Source organism: Pipistrellus hanaki (genome assembly GCF_964339955.1).
Source record: "Pipistrellus hanaki genome assembly, chromosome: 14".
In the NCBI taxonomy this organism is placed as follows: Eukaryota; Metazoa; Chordata; class Mammalia; order Chiroptera; family Vespertilionidae; genus Pipistrellus; species Pipistrellus hanaki.
Genome location: NC_140516.1, coordinates 37,564,676 through 37,585,748, shown reverse-complemented (window position 1 = coordinate 37,585,748; position 21,073 = coordinate 37,564,676). Strand labels below are relative to the sequence as shown.

At 41.6% G+C, this 21,073-nt stretch overlaps 1 protein-coding gene across 2 annotated transcripts in view; it reads left to right on the top strand.

Moving 5' to 3' along the window:
• The window catches only part of DNMBP (dynamin binding protein), a 92,092-nt gene that overhangs the window by 55,774 nt on the left and 15,245 nt on the right, over positions 1-21,073 (top strand). For both annotated transcript variants that reach the window (XM_084904051.1, XM_084904052.1), the window contains 5 exons: positions 15,286-15,479; positions 16,572-16,671; positions 18,794-18,941; positions 19,774-19,791; positions 20,166-20,365. In XM_084904051.1, coding sequence (XP_084760177.1) covers positions 15,286-15,479; positions 16,572-16,671; positions 18,794-18,941; positions 19,774-19,791; positions 20,166-20,365 — 660 coding nt within the window. The remainder of the gene's footprint in view (positions 1-15,285; positions 15,480-16,571; positions 16,672-18,793; positions 18,942-19,773; positions 19,792-20,165; positions 20,366-21,073) is intronic.

Here is a 21,073-nt window from a genome sequence, read left to right as displayed (position 1 = left end):
ATTTCTTATATATGTCTTATATATTTTTGGTTTGTGGTTACCATGGACTTCATATATACCAAGCTATGTTTATAACAATCTGTTTTAAGTTGATGGTCGCTTAACTCTCCCTCTCCATTTTTGTTTTTGTCATTGTTTCTTTACTTCTTTTGTGTGTTTGTGTGTATCCCTTAATTTGCTGTTGTTTTTACACATGATCTTACTTTTGTCTTTTACCCTTTGTACTAAATTTATTATGTTGATTTATCCACTGCTTTTATTATGTATTTGTCTTTGTCAAGAGTTTTTTCTTGGATATTTTAATATTCATATTTTTATCTCTCCTTTCTTCTTCTCTTTCTCCTCCTCTTCCTTTTCTTCCTCTTCCTCCTCCTTTTTTTCCTTGCTCTTCTGCTTGAGGTACCTGTATGATGCAAATGTTGTTATGCTTAACATTGTCCCTGAGGTCCCTTAAACTATCCTCAGTTTTTAAAATTATTTTTTCTTTTGTCTTCCAAATCATTGATGTGAGTCTCTGCTTCCTATAGTCTACTATTGATTCCATCTAATGTATTGTTCATTTCTGTTATTGTATTCTCCATTTCTGATTTTTTTTTCATGTTTTCTATCTCCTTTTTTAAAATATATTTTTTATTGATTTCAGAGAGGAAGGGAGAGGGAGAGAGAGATAGAAACATCAATGAGAGAGAATCATTGATTAGCTGCCTCCAACATGCCCCACACTGGGGATTGAGCCTGCAACCCAGGCATGTGGCCTGACCGGGAACCTAACTGTGCTCCCCTGGTTCATAGGTTGACACCCGCTGGGCTCTATCTTCTTTTTAACATTTCTTCTCTTTGGTGAAGTTCTCATGTGGATAGTCTATTTTTCCCCTAACTTAGTTGAACATCCTTATAACCAACTTTTTGAACTCTGCATCTGATAGACTGCTTTCCTCCATTTTACATGCTTTTTTTTGGAGTTGTGTTTTGTTCTTTCACTTAGGGTGTCTCTTTGTTTCCTCATTTTGGCTGCCTCTCTATTTGTTTTTCTGTATTAAGGTCCCTTGTATGGGCAATGTGTGTCCTGCACTTGTTGAGCCTTTCTATGCTGTTGGCATGTCAGTGGTGGGCTTGACCTTCGGGCTGCCTGATTGTGAGGACTGGCTGTGACTTGAGCAGACAAACTGTCCTGTGAGGGTAACCGCACAGGACACTGTTTGTTTTAGCAGGCCTCAGGTGCTTGCTGAGTTCACCCTTTGGGTGTGTCATTTCTGGCACTCATCAGGTGGTGTTCTGGTGTGGTCTGAAGCTGGCCACTGGGTGTGTTCCTTCTGGGACCTCTTGGGGGGGGGGGTTTGCTGGTGCAGGCCAAGGTCAGCCACTGCCTGTGTCTGGTGGGGCATTAATTATGGTAGGAGCTACAGAGTGATCTTTGGTTGGTAGCTGCCTGTGCTGGGCTTGGAGGCATCTAGGAGTGGTTATGCGGTGAACTGAGGCTGACTTCCACTCGTGCTGGACTAGGGGCCACTTACAGCCAGTTGCTGCTTATTTTGGCTTTGTGAACTGTTGAGAGATTTTAGGAAAGTTCAAAGCACTGGCCCGGACTGGCTTCTGGTGTAGATTAGCCTCTGAAAGAGGTTCCACATGAATTGGGTGGGGCAGGGAGTCACCAGGGTGGGGTGAGAGTGGTGTTATCAGGTTAATAGGGACTCAGACTGCGTGCCTGCCTGTGCCTGCAATCTGTGCTGTCCCTTCACTGGAGCGTAGGGCAAGTGTGTGTGAGGGAGTGAGTCTGTGCTCAGGACCTGTAGGAGGGCGGATCTACAGCAGCCCTTCCTCCCACCAGGGCTAAGTCCCTGCTGATTGTCACAGCGAGTCTTGTGGGGACTCCTCGGCACTGATGCTCTGGGTTCAGTAGCCAAGCCTGGGGCTGGGACCCATTTCTTTAGTGGGGACCTGCACAGCCAAGATATCCCTCCCAATTCTCAACAGCCACCTTTAGGTGTAGGGCCAGTTCATTTGTGTCTCTAACCCTCGTACCAGACTCGATGTAGCTTCTTTATATCCTTAGTTACAGGAGTTCTGTTTGGCTGGTCTTTATACGGTTTTATTTATTTTTTTTTTTATTGTTTGAAGCATTACAAATAGTAGTACATATGTCTCCTTTTTTCCCCTCTTGACCTCCCCCCATCTTCCCCTATCTCCCTCCCCCCCCCTTCCTCCCCTCCCCCCATATATGGTTTCTAAGGGTGGTTGTTCCATAATCTGTTTGTAATTTTGATGTAGCCATATGGAGGTGAGCACAATGTTTATCTACTTCACCATCTTGGCCAGCAGCCTCATGTGCTTACTTTTTAAAATCAGGGTGTCAGTCCTTATTTGAAGTTAGATGGGTGGGTATGAGGCAAAGGAGAGGGAAAGAGTAAATATGTGGAAGCAAAAGGAAATGTGTGTAGGGCCATATTTCTTCAAGAGTTGGGAAATGAAGCTTTAGAGAAAATAAGGCACTCCTTTTCCGAGGTTAGAATGAACCAATCTGGCAGGCTCCATCCAACTCTTGCCTATTGGGGTCACGAGTTGTAGTCTCAAGAAGCTAGGTTGCCTGTTTTCTCTACCTAATTACCTAATTACCTAAATTATTTTTATGTTATGTCGCATCAATAATAAAGGAATACTGGCCCGGGAGGAATCCAGGTCTCACTAAAAGCAAGAGATAGTCAAGACAGGGAAGAAATGGAGGTAGGATAGGAAGAGGCGATCTTCTAGGGCATCTTCTCTCATGTGGGCCTGAGGATGTCATCAGGTGTAGAGGGAGCAGGGGAGTCAGAGCAGCAAACTTGCAGCGCCAAGGCAGGCTCAGTCTTCAGCGGGAAATCAGGGTGGCAGCTCAGGAACTTGACACACCCTCCCTGAAGCCACGACGTGTATCATTTTGACATTTCCTGAGAAACCAGAAGTGCCCGCACTGGGCATAAACATCAGGCAGTCAAGTCACAAGGGTGTGACAGTGCCGATACAGTCATTTTAATGGCAAGGTGCTCGTTTGTGTCCGTGGCTGCGCAGCTGGCCTTATTCCACGGTATCAAGAAACCCCTTTCTTCTAGTCATAAACGGGGAGGGGACGGACAGACAAAATCTACTGCATTTCTTTAAATCTAAAGCACTACCTATTGCAAGACATTGAATGATTTTATGTATCATTAAAAAGAAAGAGGAGCCGAAACCGGTTTGGCTCCGTGGTAGAGCATCGGTCTGCGGACTGAAAGGTCCCAGGTTTGATTCTGGTCAAGGGCATGTACATTGGTTGTGGGCACATACCCAGTAGGGGGTGTGCAAGAGGCAGCTGATCGATGTTTCTCTCTCATCGACGTTTCTAGCTCTCTATCCCTCTCTCCTCCTCTCTGTAAAAAATCAATAAAATTATATTTAAAAAGAAAGAAAGAAAGAAAGAAAGAAAGAAAGAAAGAAAGAAAGAAAGAAAGAAAGAAAAAGAAAGAAAGAAAGAGGACTTCCAATTAAACTAGAATACTTTTATTAAATTGCTATTTGGAAAACACATCTTGCTCTCAGAGATGTTAGAATGTGAAGAAAAAAAAGGTGCAGCTGAGCATCTATTGAAATATGGAGGTGCTTCCACTTTCTGCTGATCTCACAACAATCCTTAGAAGGGAAAAAAGGTGTAGAATTCCTCTAGTTCCCTCCCCAGTGATTTGAAGGTAGGGAATTCCATTTCTCCGCTCTCCAGCTCTCCCCTCCCCCATTCCCTGTTCCCCTGAGGGGAAGACTGAACACTGACTTACTCCAGTGCTGTAGGTTCTAAATCCTAACCGGTTGTGGCAGCTGGGTAGCTAAGGCAAACAAAAGTTAGGGTATTTGATGACTTAAACAAATCTTTGGGTAGTGTTTTTCATCACAACCACACTCGGGGCACTCTAAGCTTTAATAACAGCTGTCACTTAAGTGGCAGTTGCTGCGCTAAGTACTGTAGATTAGATGCACATCAGGTATGCAGAAAAGTCCATAGTCTAAGCTCCAGACCCTTACTTGGTACTTGGCATGTAGTAGTCGCTTAATGAATATTTGTTGTCAAATGAAATATTTTGTTTTGGGCAGAGACCATGTACATCAAAAGATAAATAGTCCAAAACCGGTTTGGCTCAGTGGATAGAGCGTCAATCTGCAGACTGAAAGGCCCCAGGTTCGATTCTGGTCAAGGGCATGTACATTGGTTGTGGGCACATACCCAGTAGGGGGTGTGCAAGAGGCAGCTAGTCGATGTCTCTCTCTCATCGATGTTTCTAGCTCTCTCTCTCCTCTCCTTTCCTCTCTGTAAAAAAATCAATTATATATATATATATATATATATATATATATATATATATATATATAGATAGATAGATAGATAGATAAATAATAATATCAGTTTGCATTGTTCCTTGAGAACCAAAGGTTAGAGAACAGAGTCACGCAGGGACTTCATCCAGTGGGCTCGTCACGTCCAAGAAGTAATTAGGAAACAGTATTAAAGTGCATTATGCTAGCTTCCAGAATAGCAGCAAGTGTCCGGTCCTCTGGGCTCCCTGAAAGGAAGTGACTAACTGCCTAGCTGAGTCCGAAGAGGCCTCACATGCTAGTGACACTCCTGTGGAACTATAATAGTTAGAGGCTGGTGTGGTGATTCCAAGCTGAGAGGAGTATGTGACGTAACAGAGTGGGAAGTCACGTGAGATTTCAGAGCCTGGACGTGAACAGAGAGGTACACACACATGGAAACAAGGGCCCAGAAAGGTTGTAAACCACACAGATAGGAGGGGACCCTGGGCTAGATCCCAGTTCTAGGTCCCTGATGCCCTTTCAAGAAGCAGCTCCACATACCGGGTACCCTGAGAAATGGGAGCCAGGGAGATGGAGGGGAGTAGAGTGACTGTTAGGATGCTATAGCACATTTAAACCTATACAGCATGTCTGACTGACTTCTTGGGGAAAACCCAACTTACGTTTTCTTGTAATGAGGTTTTTCCCCCCATATTTCAGCTAGAAAATAAGATAGTACTGACCTATATTGTAGGTTTCATAAGATTTTACCATCAAAATATTGGATTACACTTGGAAATTATCCTTATAGTGAGAGACCGGGTTTCCCCTTTTAAGTAAATATATGCAAAACACTTAATGCTTAAAAATCATTTCATTTTATATTTTTTTCTTTTTTATTGAAGTTATTGGGGTTACCTTGGTTAGTAAAAAAGTAAAGTCTCCTTCCATGACCATTTATCACCCTATACTCTTTTCTATCTCCTCTTACCTTTTTCTCTCTGGTAATCACCATACTGTTGTGTATTATTCTTTTGTTTTATGAATTTATGTCTTGCTTGTTCATATAGATTCATTAAGCTAAATGGAAGTAATTTTAAAGCCATCTAGTTTAATGCCACTCAATTTGCTGTTCTTGAACTCTGAACAGGTAGCATGACTTGCCTGAGACTGAAGAAAGCTTGGAGGGCATTTCCACACTGTGGATCTCTGCCCCATTTCTTGGTAGCTCTCTCTTCATGCTTTACACATTTTTGCAATTCAAACTTGGACCAGGATTATAATTCAGATCAAACTGATCGTTTTGGTGCACAGTTATAGAAGATACATTAAATATTATGAGGGCAAATGAAGTAATAAAAGTAAACCACCTAATAGAAGCTGAAGGAAGTCCAGTTTTATAGAGTAGGCTAGAAAAATAGCCAGAGGGCCATATAGACAAGCACATTTCGAGAATCACTGTAGTATTATTTTAAATATGAATGTATAATACTGGGAATGGTCATGCAAACATGGAGAAGACATATAACCTAGAATAGGACTTGGCATTTAATGGAAAGCACTGGCTGGTTTTTAATATGCAGCGTTATTAGCTGTGTAGTCTCGGGCAAGTCATTTTATTGTTTTGTGCCCATTTCCTCATTTGTAAAATGAGAATAATAATAATAATAATAATAGCTTTCCTCAAGAGACTTGTTCAATATAGTTTCAGGTGTGTGTGTGTGTATAGAAAACAAAGCATTTTATTGCTTAATTATAATCAAATTTTGCCTTTTTAAGCAGTGATGATTTATTTTTAATTAATTATTTTATAAAAAGTATATTTGCCTTCTTGATAACTTCACTTCTGCTGTCTAAAGATGAAATAAACCGAGCCGGTGAGGCTCAGTGGTTGAGTGTGGGCCTAATGAACCAGACGTTCACTGTTCAATTCCCAGTCAGGGCACATGCCCAGGAGGGGATTTGTAGAAGGCAACCGATCAAGATCAGATTCTCCCTCATCATTGATGTTTCTCTCCTCTCCCTCTCTCTCTCCCTTTCACTTTCTGAAAAAGAAAACATTAAAAAAAAAAATACCTATACTGTAGTACACTTTAAAAAAAAAAAAGATGAAATAACAATAAACTCAGTCTTAAGCACACCAACAGCACATCTCTCTGGGATTTATGTGTATTTGGCGAGTATTCCAAATGGTGTTTCAGTGGATCCTAGTTTTAAACTCGCTCTCCTGGCAGCATTAGAAATCGCACTCTTGTTTGCTCTCTGGCTAGCGCCTGGAAGAGGAAGAGGGAAGCGAGGCTTTGAGGGTGGACACCCTCCCAGCAGGGATTATACTCCGGGCCTCTTGTCCAAAGAGGCAGGGCGGACACTGAGCAGAAATGACAGGGAAAGTTTTGTGAGTTGTTGCTGAGATTCAGGACCTGAAGTTTGGTGATCCTGGAAAAGTGGTCTGTGAGCCAGGCAGGAGCAGCAGTGGCCACAGTGCAGGAAGGTTTACCTGGAGCAAACTTTCTCCGATGGAAGCTGTGTGGGTGCTAACGGAGAAGAGGGGGTGGGGGCTGGGTGGGCTGGCTGGAGTGATGTGGTGATATGGAAAACCAGGATTTACGATTCCTGCACGTGGGCTGGGGAGAAGAGGAGCCAGTTTACAGATTCCTTCCTCTCAGGGTTTGCTGGGCAGGTTGTTAAGCAGGCAGTTAGTTGTGTTTGGCTTTTCTCATAAGACTAGCAAATTGTCATCTCAACAGCATTTTATTACTCATTCTCTTCAGCATTGTAAAGGGATTAGCTCAGGAAAGAAACCTCAGATTATTAAAAAGTGAAGACAGAACTTGAAATGAATTAACAGGGTAATTGTGAGCTGTTAGTATTACAACATTCTCGTTTACAGCAAATGTTCTGTTTTTACTTTATTATTCTTTGTTATGTCGCTATTACATATTCACTATAGAAAAACTAGAAAATGCAGTAAGTGAAAAGAAAGAAAAATATCAGAACTTCTATCACTTTTAAGACTTTTTCATTTTCAAATATTTGCATTTTCCCCTTTTTAACAAAATTGCATTTCTTTCATAAACTATGTTGTAATCTGCCTTTTAAGTCTTCATTGTTGACAGTATTACATACACCCCTTCCTCTCCCTCCATTACCCTCCCCCATCCCCTTCCCCAAAGCTTTCCCTATTATCTGTGGGTAATCTGCTTTTTAATTAATAACACAGTGTTCTACATTAATAAATAAAAACCTGTATGTCAGTGGTTGTTACCATATTCCATTACACAGATATGCCAAAATTTATTTAATGAGGACCTTTTGGGGAGAAATTTTGACTGTTTCTGTTTAGGTTGTTCCTACACTTTTTTAATATAATAAAGAACATTCCTATATGTACATCTTTGTACTCATACCCAATTATTTACATAGCATCAATTCCTAAAAGTAGACTCCTCAGTTCTTTTTAAAGAAGTCGAGATGGGACGAAGCCGGTTTGGCTCAGTGGTAGAGCGTCGGTCTGCGGACTGAAAGGTCCCAGGTTTGATTCCAGTCAGGGGCATGTACATTGGTTGTGGGCACATCCCTGGTAGGGGGTGTGCAAGAGGCAGCTGGTCGATGTTTCTCTCTCATCGACGTTTCTAGCTCTCTATCTCTTTCCCTTCCTCTCTGTAAAAAATCAATAAAATATATTAAAAAAAAAAAAAAAAGAAGTCGAGACGGTACTAAAGGTTTTTATTTCCTGTTCTATCCTTTTGGTTCCTCACGGTTCCTCACGGGGAGCTGAGGTTTCCTGAGGGGGGCTCTCTGACCCTGAGTGACCTGCGCAGTGTGGAAGTAAGAAAGACCTATCAAAGGACATGATACAAACAAGGCCTTCCCCTTCATTTCACATAATTTCTGCCATAAATTACCTGGGATACTATTCAGTATTTGCAATGATGGCACTTACACAGATTCAACTGTGCTAAGGGCTTATTTACATTACACTGAGTGGGGTTTCAGAGCTACAGTCATACAACATATGCATAGATGTTTAAATATTGATACATAGTTGTTCACAGTCTTAATGGTGGGAGGTCACGTTGTGCTTTGGAATTGTCCTATTTTATCGTTGGCTACCAGCTGGCCACCCACAAACAAGGAGAAGTCCAGGTCACAACTCCCATGATTTGCCTGGAGGCAGAATAGCTATTGGTCAGGAGCCCAGCATGAGCTCCAATCCCAGTCTTCCACTTACTGGTCCAGTTACTGAATTTCTCCTCATCCCTCATCAATCAAATGGGTTTGTTAGTAGGGTCGTTGTGAGAATTAAATAAATTAATATTTGTAAAGTGCTTATATCAGTGCGTGGTACATGTGAATACTCATTTTTTAAACTAAAATTTGAAGCTGGAAGGATGGAGGGAGGCAACAGCACAGGGGCTCACCTCCCAGGGAAGCCTCACAGGTTGATGGTGCAATGTTAGAAGCGGTGGGAAGGCTCTTCCCCAAGAGTTATCCTCTCTCGGGTTGCTTAGAATTTCACCAACAGAAATGGATCTTTGCCCTGGCTGGCTTGGCTCAGTGGATAGAGAGGGGTCCCGGATTTGATTCCGGCCAAGGGCACATGCCTGGATTTCGGGCTTGATCCCTAGTGGGGGGGGTGCAGAAGGCAGCCCGTCAATTCTGATTGATGTTTCTATTTCTCTTTCCTTCTCCCTTCCTCTCTGAAATCAATAAAGAAATATATATATATATATATATTTTTTTAAAGAAACAAATGGATTTTAATTAGGGCCATTGTTTTAAATCGCTGGCAATGCAGTAATAAATTCTTGTGAGATTACAAAGTACTGATTCAGCTCAAGTCCCCATTGATCCTTCAACCCCAAATTCCAGTTCCCTCCCTGAGGCAAACTGATGAGTTTGGCGTGTTCTCCCTCCACCTCTTTCTGTCCACTTACACATCATAGCACATGTGCAGGTAGGCAAACGGAGGTTTACAGTTGTGAATATGTGGATCAGGCTTTATTCTTGCGTTATTACTTTTATTAGTTATTGTATTATCTATTTGTATTACAACTGTAAACCTACCTTTGCCCACCCCTATATATACACAGAAATATGTAGGGGGTTTTTGCAGGTTTTCTTTTTTTTCTTTCTTTTCTGTTCTTCCTCTATCTTTCTGTTTCTGTCTCCAAAAATAGCATATTGTTCTGCAACATTTTCCCTCGGTTTCCTTTAAAATCGAAGTGTGAGCTGTGAGCAGGGCTTCCAGTCCCTGTGAATCACTCTGTGCTCTTCCTGCTGCTCTGGGACCGGCCAGATGAGAGATCTGCCTGCTGGTGGCTTTAGGATAAGGTTCCTAACGTAGGGGAACCTTCAGAGTGAGGTTCCCTTGGCCGAGTGAGGCTAAGCCTGGCCTGGGAGAGGGGCTGCAGGGAGGGCCTAGTGCAGAGGAGGACACAACTGCTGCCCGCTTCCCGCTGTGCCTCCTATGTACCCTGAGGGATAGAAGGGCCCTCAGAAGTCTTTCCGAGAGAGAGCACCTCACACAGCCACGCACAGCCGGGGAGGGAAAAGGAAGAGAACACTCTTGGACTAACAGCTCCTGAGGGGGAGTTAGAGGCTGTTTAGCACGTGGCGGGGAGAGCCAGAGGGAAAGGTGTTTGCTGAGCCTGACAAAGCCAAGGCCCCTCTTTGCTTCTCAGTCCAGTTAGCGGATCATTCCGGCTCCATCCTTTAGAACTGGCCCGCGCCGATAGCCTGGGGGACGGGGCAATTCATATGTAAATGTGGGAAAGCCTCGGGGGATTGAGGGGCTCTGGGGGCATTCCACAGCTCTGGGAAGATTCTGCCCCGCCTGCCCCTGACGCGGTGATGCACCCGTACCCCCACCGCGCCACCCCGGCAGGCTCGGGGCGCTGCAGGTACCCCCCGGGGCTGCTGGAGTCCACACAAAAGAAGGTAGGATAGTCGGCCTCCTCGCTCACGTGCAGGTTGCTAACAGGCTGGAATTCCAAGAGTTTCTTTATCAAAGACAGAGCCACCTCTCAGAGCAGGGGAAGAAGTGAGTAGCTTTTCTCTAACTCCAGTGTGGTTGGGAGAGCCGTGGAAGCTGTGGGATGACCAGATCCCTTCCTAACACACAGGACTAACCTGCGAAGGGGGGGATCTTGAGGAGTGGAGTCGGGGTTGGGAGGGAGAGCACTGGGGGCTGGAAAGGGGAACAAAAGACAGAAACCATCACAAACTGTTCTATCGCCCTGAGTAAATTTGTGCCGTCCGCCCCAGCCCTTGACCCCGGGCGGGCCACCCCAGGAGGGATGTGGCTCTGGTCTGCACGTTTTACTGATCGGCTGGTCCTGGGCCACAGATCCCTCACCCTGTGCTTCCTCACCCCCAGATTTCATTGTTCTCACAGAAAAGCAGAATCTGTGGTTCCGAACAGGGCATTTCCACTGGTGCATTGCACCTTAACCTGGTGCGGTCGGTGTTCTCCGGCCCATCGTGGGGAAAGGGCCAATTTGGTGCTGAGTTATTACCTTGCTCCGTTCCCTCAACAATTCTGCAAAGCAGATACTAACACCCTCCCTCTGCAGAGGAGGGAACTGTGGCCCCGGGGTAAAGAGGGCTTTCCCAGGGCCTCCCCAGCTGCAGAGTGAGGAAGTGCAAGATGCAAAGCCTCCTGTCTGCACCGCGGTGGCTGAGGGTGGGCTGCCCTCTCGCACTTGGCTGTCCTGGAAACTGAAATTGTACCATAAGCTTTTTTCTTAGGATATATCGATAGTTGGAATAATGGGAAAACAGTCATAAATTTGGAGTCTTTTCAAGCCAGATATTTCTAGTTTGACGTAATCTTTAAGTATTGATTAACCTGTGTGGAGCGTGAAGGATCATCTGCGTCTTCAGAAACATCTAGGATTTTGTTAAAATTGCAGGTACCCAGGTCCCACCCAGATTTGCTGAATCAGAATCTCAGGAGCAGTGCCCAGGAAACTGCCATTTAACAAAAAACATCCCACGGGGGTTTTAATCACACTAAAGTGTGTCTGGTTTTGTTTATTAAAAGCTGTACAAGAGTTTATAAATTCACCTGCAACTAAAGACAAAGCGGGTAGTTTAAAAGAAGTATTAACTTTTTTTTCTTTCTTTTAATACAAATAAAAATCTGGTTGAGTCTCTGTGTAAGTTGTAGGCTTCTGATTGATGAATGTTTCATGCTTTCAACTACTCTAATTTATAGAACTTTGGTTTCTGGGAGATAATAGTTCTCAGGAAATTTTTAAGATTTGAAATAAATAAGTTCCTGGCCTTTTCTAGTTGAGATACCAGGCTAGGGAGGCAAAATGGTGCGGAATTAAGTACGAAGCATTTTGATTTAAATATATTTAGATTCGAATTCCAGACTTGCTTACTCACTACATAACCTGGGACAAGTTGGTCAGCTTCTCAAAGCCAAGCTTTTCTTATCTATTAAATGGGAGTAGTAATACTACTTCAGAGTATTGGTATGAATATTAAATGAGTTCAGGAACATAATATGTAGAGCGCATGGCACTTGATAGGAATTCAATAAATGTTCTTCTTTCCCAATCCTGTATAAATACGAGTTTCTTTTACAACTATCGAATCATTATGTTGTACACCTGAAATGAGCACAGTGTTTTATGTCATTATACCTCAGAAAAATTATATAAATTATTTGTTTTATATGAATTCTATATGATTTTATATAAAACTATATATATATATATATATATATATATATATATATATGACATTATATAAAACAAAAATTATTTTCTCTTCTCAATTTGCCACTTATGAAACTACTCGAGGCCCGGTGCATGAAATTCTTACACAGGTAGAGTTTCTAGGCCTGCCCAGCGATCAGGCTGATCAGGGACTTCCAGCTGTTGGCCAGCCTGGACCTTCTTTCCCGTCGTCCCCTGGTGGTCATAGCAAGTGATGGAACTAGTTGGTCTCTGTTGAACTCCCTAGGGGACACTTTGCATAAAAGCCTTTTATATATATAGATATTTGGGATTCTATTGCTTTGAAATTGCACACACACACAAAAAAAAATTAAAACAAGCCTATTGAAAATAAACTTTTAGAAATATATTTTTTATTGATTTCAGAGAGGATGGGAGAGAGGAAGATAAAAACATCAATGATGAGAGAGAATCATTGATCACATGCCTCCTGCATGCCCCCTCCACTGGGGATTGAGCCCACAGCCCTGGCATGTGCCCTGGCTAGAATCTGTGATCTTCTGGTTCATAGATCAGTGTCCAGCCACTGAGCAACACTGGCTGGGGTGAAAATAAATTTTATATACACTACAATTAATTTAGAACTATAGCACTCTGATGAAATAAAACATGTTTTAAATTTTGTCATTCATTCTACCAAATATAAGTTCAAGAAAAATATTTTATCTTTATAGCTTTCTAAACTTTATTTTGAATAATATCAAATTTACAGAAAATTGCAACAGTACAAGGACCTGTATATTCTTTATTCAAATATATATTCTTTATTCAAATCCACCAGTATCTAATATTTTGCCATGTTTTTGTTTTTATTTTCTCTCTAAGTGTGGGGACACACACACACACACACACACACAGGTTTTTTTCACTGAATTATTTGAGAGTAGGTTGCATATATCATGTTCCTTACTAATAGCTTCATTATTTATTTTGTGTGACCATGGATAGTCTCATATATGACCACATAGATTTGCCATTTCAGGACATTTTGAATTGATTTAATAATTACTATAATCTATAATCTATAGTTTGTATTACAATTTCAGTTGACCTATAATGTCCTCTGTAGCAACTACCACCCCCTCCTCCCCGGGGGGGGGGGCGGCGGGGGGCAGGATCCAGTTCAGAATCACATTACATCTGTTTGTCTTTAGTTGTCTTTTTTTTTTTTTTTTAATACGTTTTATTGATCTTTTACAGAGAGGAAGGGAGAGAGATAGAGAGTTAGAAACATCGATGAGAGAGAGCCATCGATCAGCTGCCTCTTTCACACCCCCTATTGGGGATATGCCCTCAACCAAGGTACATGCCCTTGACCGGAATCGAACCCGGGACCCTTCAGTCCCCAAGCCCACGCTCTATCCATTGAGCCAAACCTGTTTCGGCTGTCTTTAGTTTTCTTGATTGTGAACAGTCCCTCAGGCCTTCTTTGTCTTTCCTGATGTGACATTTAGAAGAATACAAATCATCAATTTGGGTTTGTCTGATGTTTCCTCAAAGTTCCTTTCAGATTATGCATTTTTAACTGGGATGCTTCATTAGAGATATAGTAGTAGTGTTGTTTCCAGATAGGACATATGCAAATATATGATGTTTATTTTTCCCTTATTAGTGATTTGAATTTTGATTATATTATTCATTTCTCCATCATATAGTCACTATTTTTCATTTTTGTAATTACTAAGTAATTTTAATAACTTATTCAAAACTATACAAATACCCTGATCATCTTCAAACCCCACCATTATTTCCTACCATAGAGCTTTCTCATTGAGCTTCTCTCTCATTTATGTACTTACATATTGTCAATATGAACTCATAGATTCTTATTTTATTCAATGGATTATAATCCAGTGCTGTGTTATTTATTTATTTCCCTTTTTAAAAATTTCTTTATTAAGGTGTTACATATGTGTGTGTTTATTTATTCTGATACTCAAATTGTACTGCAGGAGCCCCTTTGGACATGAACCCCTTAATTTCCTGAGCAGTTCCTTACTTTCTACCATAAGATGTTTCAGGCTCATTTATACTTTCCCTGCCCCAACCCTGGACGTAGCCATTTCTCCATAGAACTCTGGTTCCTTTGAATGGGGAATGGTTTTTAGAAATCTGAATCTGGCTTGTACTTTTTCAACATAGGAATTCCTAAATTCTTAAAGAAGAGGCAGTGAGGAAGAATTTTGTAGACTAAAATCTGCTGTGAAAGCCTAGATTTCATAAGTAGTTTGAATACTTGTATTTTGTATCTTAAGGCTGGGAAAAAATTTTGTAATTACACTGAAACTTACTAATATACTTACTTACCACATCTGTAGTTGTTGTAAGTTGATCTAAAGGAATTTGGACTACAAAGCAGAGACTGCTTCACTGTTGAAATTTTTTAATTGTTTATTTTAGTACTTAATGTTCATTTTAATGAACAAATGTCCTCTCACATAAATAATTCTCATCATGTGTATCCAAGTAACAGGTAAATGAAAAAGCTACAAGATCGTATTTGTTTTCATTTTTAGATCATGCAGTGTGGGTCTATAAAGATTCATTTAATTGAAAATACCATTAAAGAACTTCATGTTTACAGTACATTTGTATCTTCTGGGACACTTGAAGTAACAAAACCTGCTTGTGAGACTTTATTAATATTTTGATAAGGAGAATCTAAATAATTTTTGCATAATTAATCATATATTAATATTAATCCATCATCACACAACTGAAATATAGTGGGTCCTGCAGTCACCCTCATCTCCAATGAATCATTTTGGCCTAATTCTTGTCTTGCCCTTATTTGGCATTATTATGTTCCTCATGATATTGTTTTTAATGTGCATATCAAGGTTTTTAATCTCCAGCTGGGTACGTCTGCTGAGATCGTGGGATGGATTTTACCTAATTAAATGAAAGCAGTTCTTCATATGAACAGCAGCTCTTTCGGCCTCTTTGCCAAGGAAGCTGTGGACACTGATTTGTCCTTATAACATGTGCCAGCTACTCTTTTTTTAGGGAAAATTCTAAAAATGGTGTCACACAGATGGAGACGTTCTCTCTGCAGGAATGGCCTCCTGAGTCTTCATCTGTTCATGATTAGAACTGGCGTGTGGGATCAGCGGTCCTGATTGTTGACAATTGTGAGGCCTTTGATTGTCAAGGACTGTGTTCGTTTCTCATTGAGTTGTTGGAAGAGTCCTGCTTTAGCACACAGAAAGATGCTGACCAGTTCTCTTTCCCCTTCTAGAAATGACGCTCCTCTCCTCCCAGTCTTCATCTCCGGGGACCGCTTCTGGGTCTGTGTCCACGGAAAACCCAGAGCAGAGGATGCTGGAGAAGAGAGCCAAGGTGGTAGAAGAACTTCATCAGACGGAACGAGACTACGTTCGGGATCTGGAAATGTGTATTGAGAGGATCATGGTACCCCTGCAGCAGGCACAGGTGGGAACTGGGAGCAAGTTAGCTTTGCCTTGAATATGATTCTCCAAGCCTAAAGCATCAGGATAAGGGAACTTTCACCACAGAGGTTTATTGTGTTGGAAGTTAAGTCTATGGCTGCTTAATTCAAGGGTCCCAACATACACGTGTCTACTTAAGCCATCAGTATCCCGTCACTTATCAAGTCCACTGTTAACTAATCGGACTTGCTGCAGTAAAACTAGGACATTTCTGTTTATTTGACTCCTGGAAACAGTACCAGGGAGTCTGGATTGTCACTTTCCTGGAAAGGCTGTATAAGAACAATGAAGTCTGGAAATGATTGCGTTCCTGGCTCTAGCAACTGATGTGATTGCACAAGGTTTACTCAGGAAACTCGTTAACTGTCATGTGCAGATTATGTTAGGTACTTTTCTGGATGCTGAAGATAGAAAAGAGGTACACAGTTTCTGGGGATTTATAGTCCTTATTGCTTGTTACTTGACCACTTCAACTGGGTTTGGGTTTGTCACTTCCAAGAACTTCTATAGGAAGTAGGCAGTGCCATCAGGCTTTGGGTACCGGGTGGGAATGTGAATGTAATTATAGACCAAATTGTTTCCACAGTCATTTTACTCCGGTAGTAGGGGAGGTGGATGGGGAGAATAGTTGAATCAAGGACTAAGGGTAACACTAAAACTAATGCTGGATGTTTCTGTTCTGGAAACTTTGTGAGAGTGAGTGAAAATGACCTTCAACAGTTTTTTAAAAATATGTTTTTTTGAGAGAGAGAGAGAGAGAGAGGAAGGGAGAGAGAGAGAGAAACATTAATAGAAACATTAATAAGAAAGAAACATTGACCAGCTGCCTCCTGCACGCCCCCCCCCCCCCCCCAACCACCACCACTGAAATAGAGCTCAAAACCCTGATATGTGCCCTGACTGGGAATCAAACCAGTGACCTTTTGGTTCATAGGTTGACACTCAACCACTGAGCAACACTGGCCAAGCTGACCCTGAACAGTTTTTGTATCATACTTGAAGAGGTGTTTCTAATGTGAATGATATGCTATTAATTTCATTTTTGTGAACCTTTATGTTTGTTTCCCTTTCTCAGATACCAAACATTGATTTTGAGGGACTTTTTGGAAATATGCAGATGGTGATAAAGGTCTCAAAACAATTATTGGCCGATCTGGAAATCAGCGATGCTGTAGGTATGAGCTCCAGAAGCAACTTTTTAAAAAAGCTTTATGGGTAGAGGCAGGAGGAGAAGGGCCTTGCTAAGAAACGAAGTTTTAGTTACTTAGTTCAGAGGTTGTTTGGCCCTCAGCTTCTCCTTTTATTTGCAGCCTACTTTGAGGTGTTATAGAATCTTAGCAATAGAATACATTTTAGCCAATACTGAATAGGATGTGTTTTAGACCAATGGTTGCAACCTGATAGTGGATCATGAGGTCAATTTAGTGGGTTGCACTAATAAAATAGAAAATATCAGAATGTATTTTTCTCCTAATTTATTTTACTACCTGTATATTATGACAACAATGACACAGGAAATTAAAACAAAATATCCATAATCTCACCCCTATAAGATATCAACTGTGTTTATTTTTCCTTCTTCCCTTCCAATTCTTTTCCCAAGACAAGCAGGAACTGGGTAGCAGAGTGTGATGTGCTGAAGGTACAGAGGATAGCGGAGGAGAGGGCCTCGGAACGGAATGGTTCAAGACCTTGGCAGGAGTTTTAGCTTCACAAGTGAGGTCACCCTGCAGGGGCCATGTGCACAAGGTGCAGCGAGACTGTATGAGAGCACCATGCGGGGGGCTTCAGTCTGGTCAGCCAGAAGGCCAGGCAGTACCTTCACTGGGAGTTAATAAAGGATTAGATTTGGAACATCTGACGAGGGATTCTTCTGAGAAATCAGAGAAAGGGAAATTAAGTCTTTGTTGAGCCACTAGCAAATGGCAGATTGACATGAGTTGCATGAGCAAATTTTTATTTTGCTTAAATTTGATTTAACATTTTAAATTTAACTTACTTTAGTTACATTTACATGGCACACAGTCAAAAAGGCACAAAGAACTAATGAAATGTATCCTACCTAACGCAACCAGTGTTACTAGTTGTCTTATATCTTCTTCCAGAGATAGCTTATTATATATCAGCAATTACATATATATTTTTCTACTTTGGTTCACCATGCCTGTTTTTTAAAATTATACCAGTGTCGGCATACAGTGCAAACTGCCTTACACTAAGTCTTTTTCCCTCTCAACACTGTACTTCCAAACAGTCTAAAATGACTAGGAAAGAGGGGTAACTCAGCAAAAATCAAGGTGATCTAGGGTTCAGGGAAAAACAGCACTGAATTAATTTGCTAATCCTGATTGGAGAAGGGTTCCAGTACCACCAGGACAGCATCTAGCGGGAAAGGAAAGGATGACAGGTGTTCAGGGCTTGGATGAGTTAGAAGATGAGGAGGTTGAGAAAAGAAGAAAGTACCAGGAGACTATGTATGTATTAATATGTAAAGGGACTGGCTTTTAAAGTATTTTAAACATGTCCCACAGAAAGAAATATTTTACATAAGGCCCCAGGATATGTGTGCTAGTATGTGCGTGTATTCCTGTGCTTACTTTTACTATGCCCAATGTTATCTGATATTTTTTAATAATGATTTTATTTATTTATTTATTTTTTTAATTTTTATTGATTTTTTTACAGAGAGGAAGAGAGAGGGATAGAGAGTTAGAAACATCGATGAGAGAGAATCATCGATCAGCTGCCTCCTGCACACATACACACACACACACCCACTGGGGATGTGCCTGCAACCAAAGTACATGCCCTTGACTGGAATCGAACCTGAGACCCTTGAGTCCGCAGGTGAACACTCTTTCCACTGAGCCAAACCGGTTTCGGCTCTGATATTTTTTTTCTATTCTATTTTCCCAAATGAGTGCTGATCATTACCTGTGAAGTCAATTTCATGACCCTCTTATGGGTTGTGACCCACAGTTTGAACGACTAGGGAAGTACTTGCAAACCCCTTACTCTGCCTGATTGAAAAGGGGCTGGAGACTGTCTCAGGGACCAGCTGTGTGTGTGTGTGTGTGTGTGTGTGTGTGTGTGTGTGTGTGTATACGTGTACTGAAAATTTTACTTTAAATAAGAGTATTTTAAGCTATTACATGGAACTTTCTTATTAATTTGATGGTAGTCTTACCACCATTTCTTGTGATAGGGTTTAACCTACATTAAAGTTTTCCTATACACCTTACATTTAGGACACTGAGAAGAAATTTAGTAAAAACACTGTGTGTATTTATCTTAAAGGACCTGTGTTTCTTGAGCACCGGGATGAGCTTGAGGGGACTTACAAGGTTTACTGCCAGAATCACGACGAGGCCACCTCACTGCTGGAAATCTATGAGAAGGATGAGAGGATCCAGAAGCATCTCCAGGACGCCGTGGCAGAGCTTAAGTAGGAATTTTGACCACTTCACTTCCATCCTAGCTCTTTGGTTCTGCCTTTTGAACATCACGCCCATGTATATGTCTGTACTGCTTATGATATCCATCGTCCATCTTGTTTTAAACATAAATGATATTACAGGTCCTATTAGGTAACTGGCCTTTTTCCATCATTTATCATGGAAATCATAAGTGGCATCCTGCTTGTACTTTTATCCATTTCAGGCACTTTTATCTATATGTACGAAGTAGTAAGCTGGCATTTTGAGTTAAGAAGTAGCCAGGAAGGTAGTTTAGTCCAACTAGACAAGAGTGTAGATAAGAAGAACAAATCAATTATCTCCGCCCCCCAACTGATCTTTAGAGAGAGTAGAGGGATGGGGGGAGAGAAATATCGGTATGAGAGAGACATAGAGACACATCGATCAGTTGCCTCCTGCACATGCCCCAACCCAGGCTGGATTGGGCCTACAACCCAGATCAGGTACCTGCCCTTGAATGGGAATCGAACCCGGACCCTTTGGTCCTCGGGCTGACACTCTAACCACTGGACAAAACTGGCCAGGGCAAATTCAGTTCATCTTGATCATCTGGTGAGATTCTCCTGGTCCTCGGGGCATGTTAATGTATATATCTAAGTAGATCAAAGTGAAATTAGGGGCTTACTAACTTTTTTAAATAGACTAGGTATGCTACCACAGACATTCATAATTCCTCTTATCCCATGTGATTTTTGTTCACTCAACTAATAAATGTTAACATTGAATTGATACGTTCTGAGAAAAAATCAGCATTATCTCTGATCAGCCGTCTCTTTTCTTTTCATGCTCACTGCCCTATAGGAGCCTGTACAGCGAATGGTAAGTTCCCTCGCCACTTGCACAAACTCATTTTTAAATTTTCTCCCTTCATACACAGAAAACTAGAAGTAGGTTTACCTTGTTATATTTTTCTCCATAACACTTACCACCCAATGACACTTTTTATGATATCTGTTTGTTTATGGCCAGTCTCATTCCATCAGAGCGGGGACTTTTTATGGTCATTGCTACATCCCCAGCACCCGGAACAGTACCTACCTGGTATTTATTAGGCGCCCAGTAAACATGAATGGATGGAAATAGAAAGTAGGAAGAAAGAACAGAGCTCTCTTTAGGAATAAAGGATACTACCTGTGAGTCCTGTATTTTTTATTGACAGCGGACTGACAGCTCTGTTTTTCCTTCTCTTCTAGGGGCTGCACAAATTATATTAACCTGGGCTCCTTCCTCATCAAACCAGTGCAGAGAGTAATGCGCTACCCACTGCTGCTAATGGAGTTGCTGAATTCCACCCCAGAATCCCACCCGGATAAAGCGCCTTTAACCAAAGCAGTCCTTGCGGTCAAGGAAATCAACGTTAACATTAATGAATATAAACGTCGGAAGGATCTGGGTAAGAACCAGCATAGTTGCTACAAAGGAGCTAGGCCTTTGAGAATGTTCTTCTCAAAAGAATTGTTTCACCAGAGGCGGACAAGGCAGATGGCAGGTTATAGGGTTGTGACGAAGGAACAGTAGTAGAATTTGGGGGAAATGTGATCTGAAGAGAGACAGCAGTAATGATGAAAGCGCAACCGTGGCCTATTGGAAGTAGACATCTCTGATAAAGCTTATAGCAGCAAGAGTCTTTCCCAAGAGGTATGAAGACTGATTAGAAAATGGCGGCTCCAGAGTTCCTCCAGGCATGCGTGGTTGCCTTCTCAACTCATTGACAGCAGCCCTTTTCTATGTGTGCTTGCATTTGTTTGCCCTGCGCGTCTGGTTAGGTGTTTCACTGTCTCCATTTAAGTTAGAACTCGCAGTCTTCTTCCAGAAAAGCCCCCTGTGCCCCCATCTCTGGGTCCCATCAGTCTGCCGATGCTCAGAAACCTGCCTCTCTCGTCTGAGTACCTTCCTCCCCCACACCTCCCCGCAACACTGCAGTCAGTCACCAAACCACCCACTCACTCTTCCTTTATAGAGTGGAATGAATTAAACCATTTCTTTTCCCTTCTCCTCCTCCACCTCTTTGTCCTCCTTAAAAAAAAAAAAAAAAAAAAAAAAAAAAAAAGATATATTTTATATTTTATTGATATTTTACAGAGAGGAAGAGAAGAGAGGG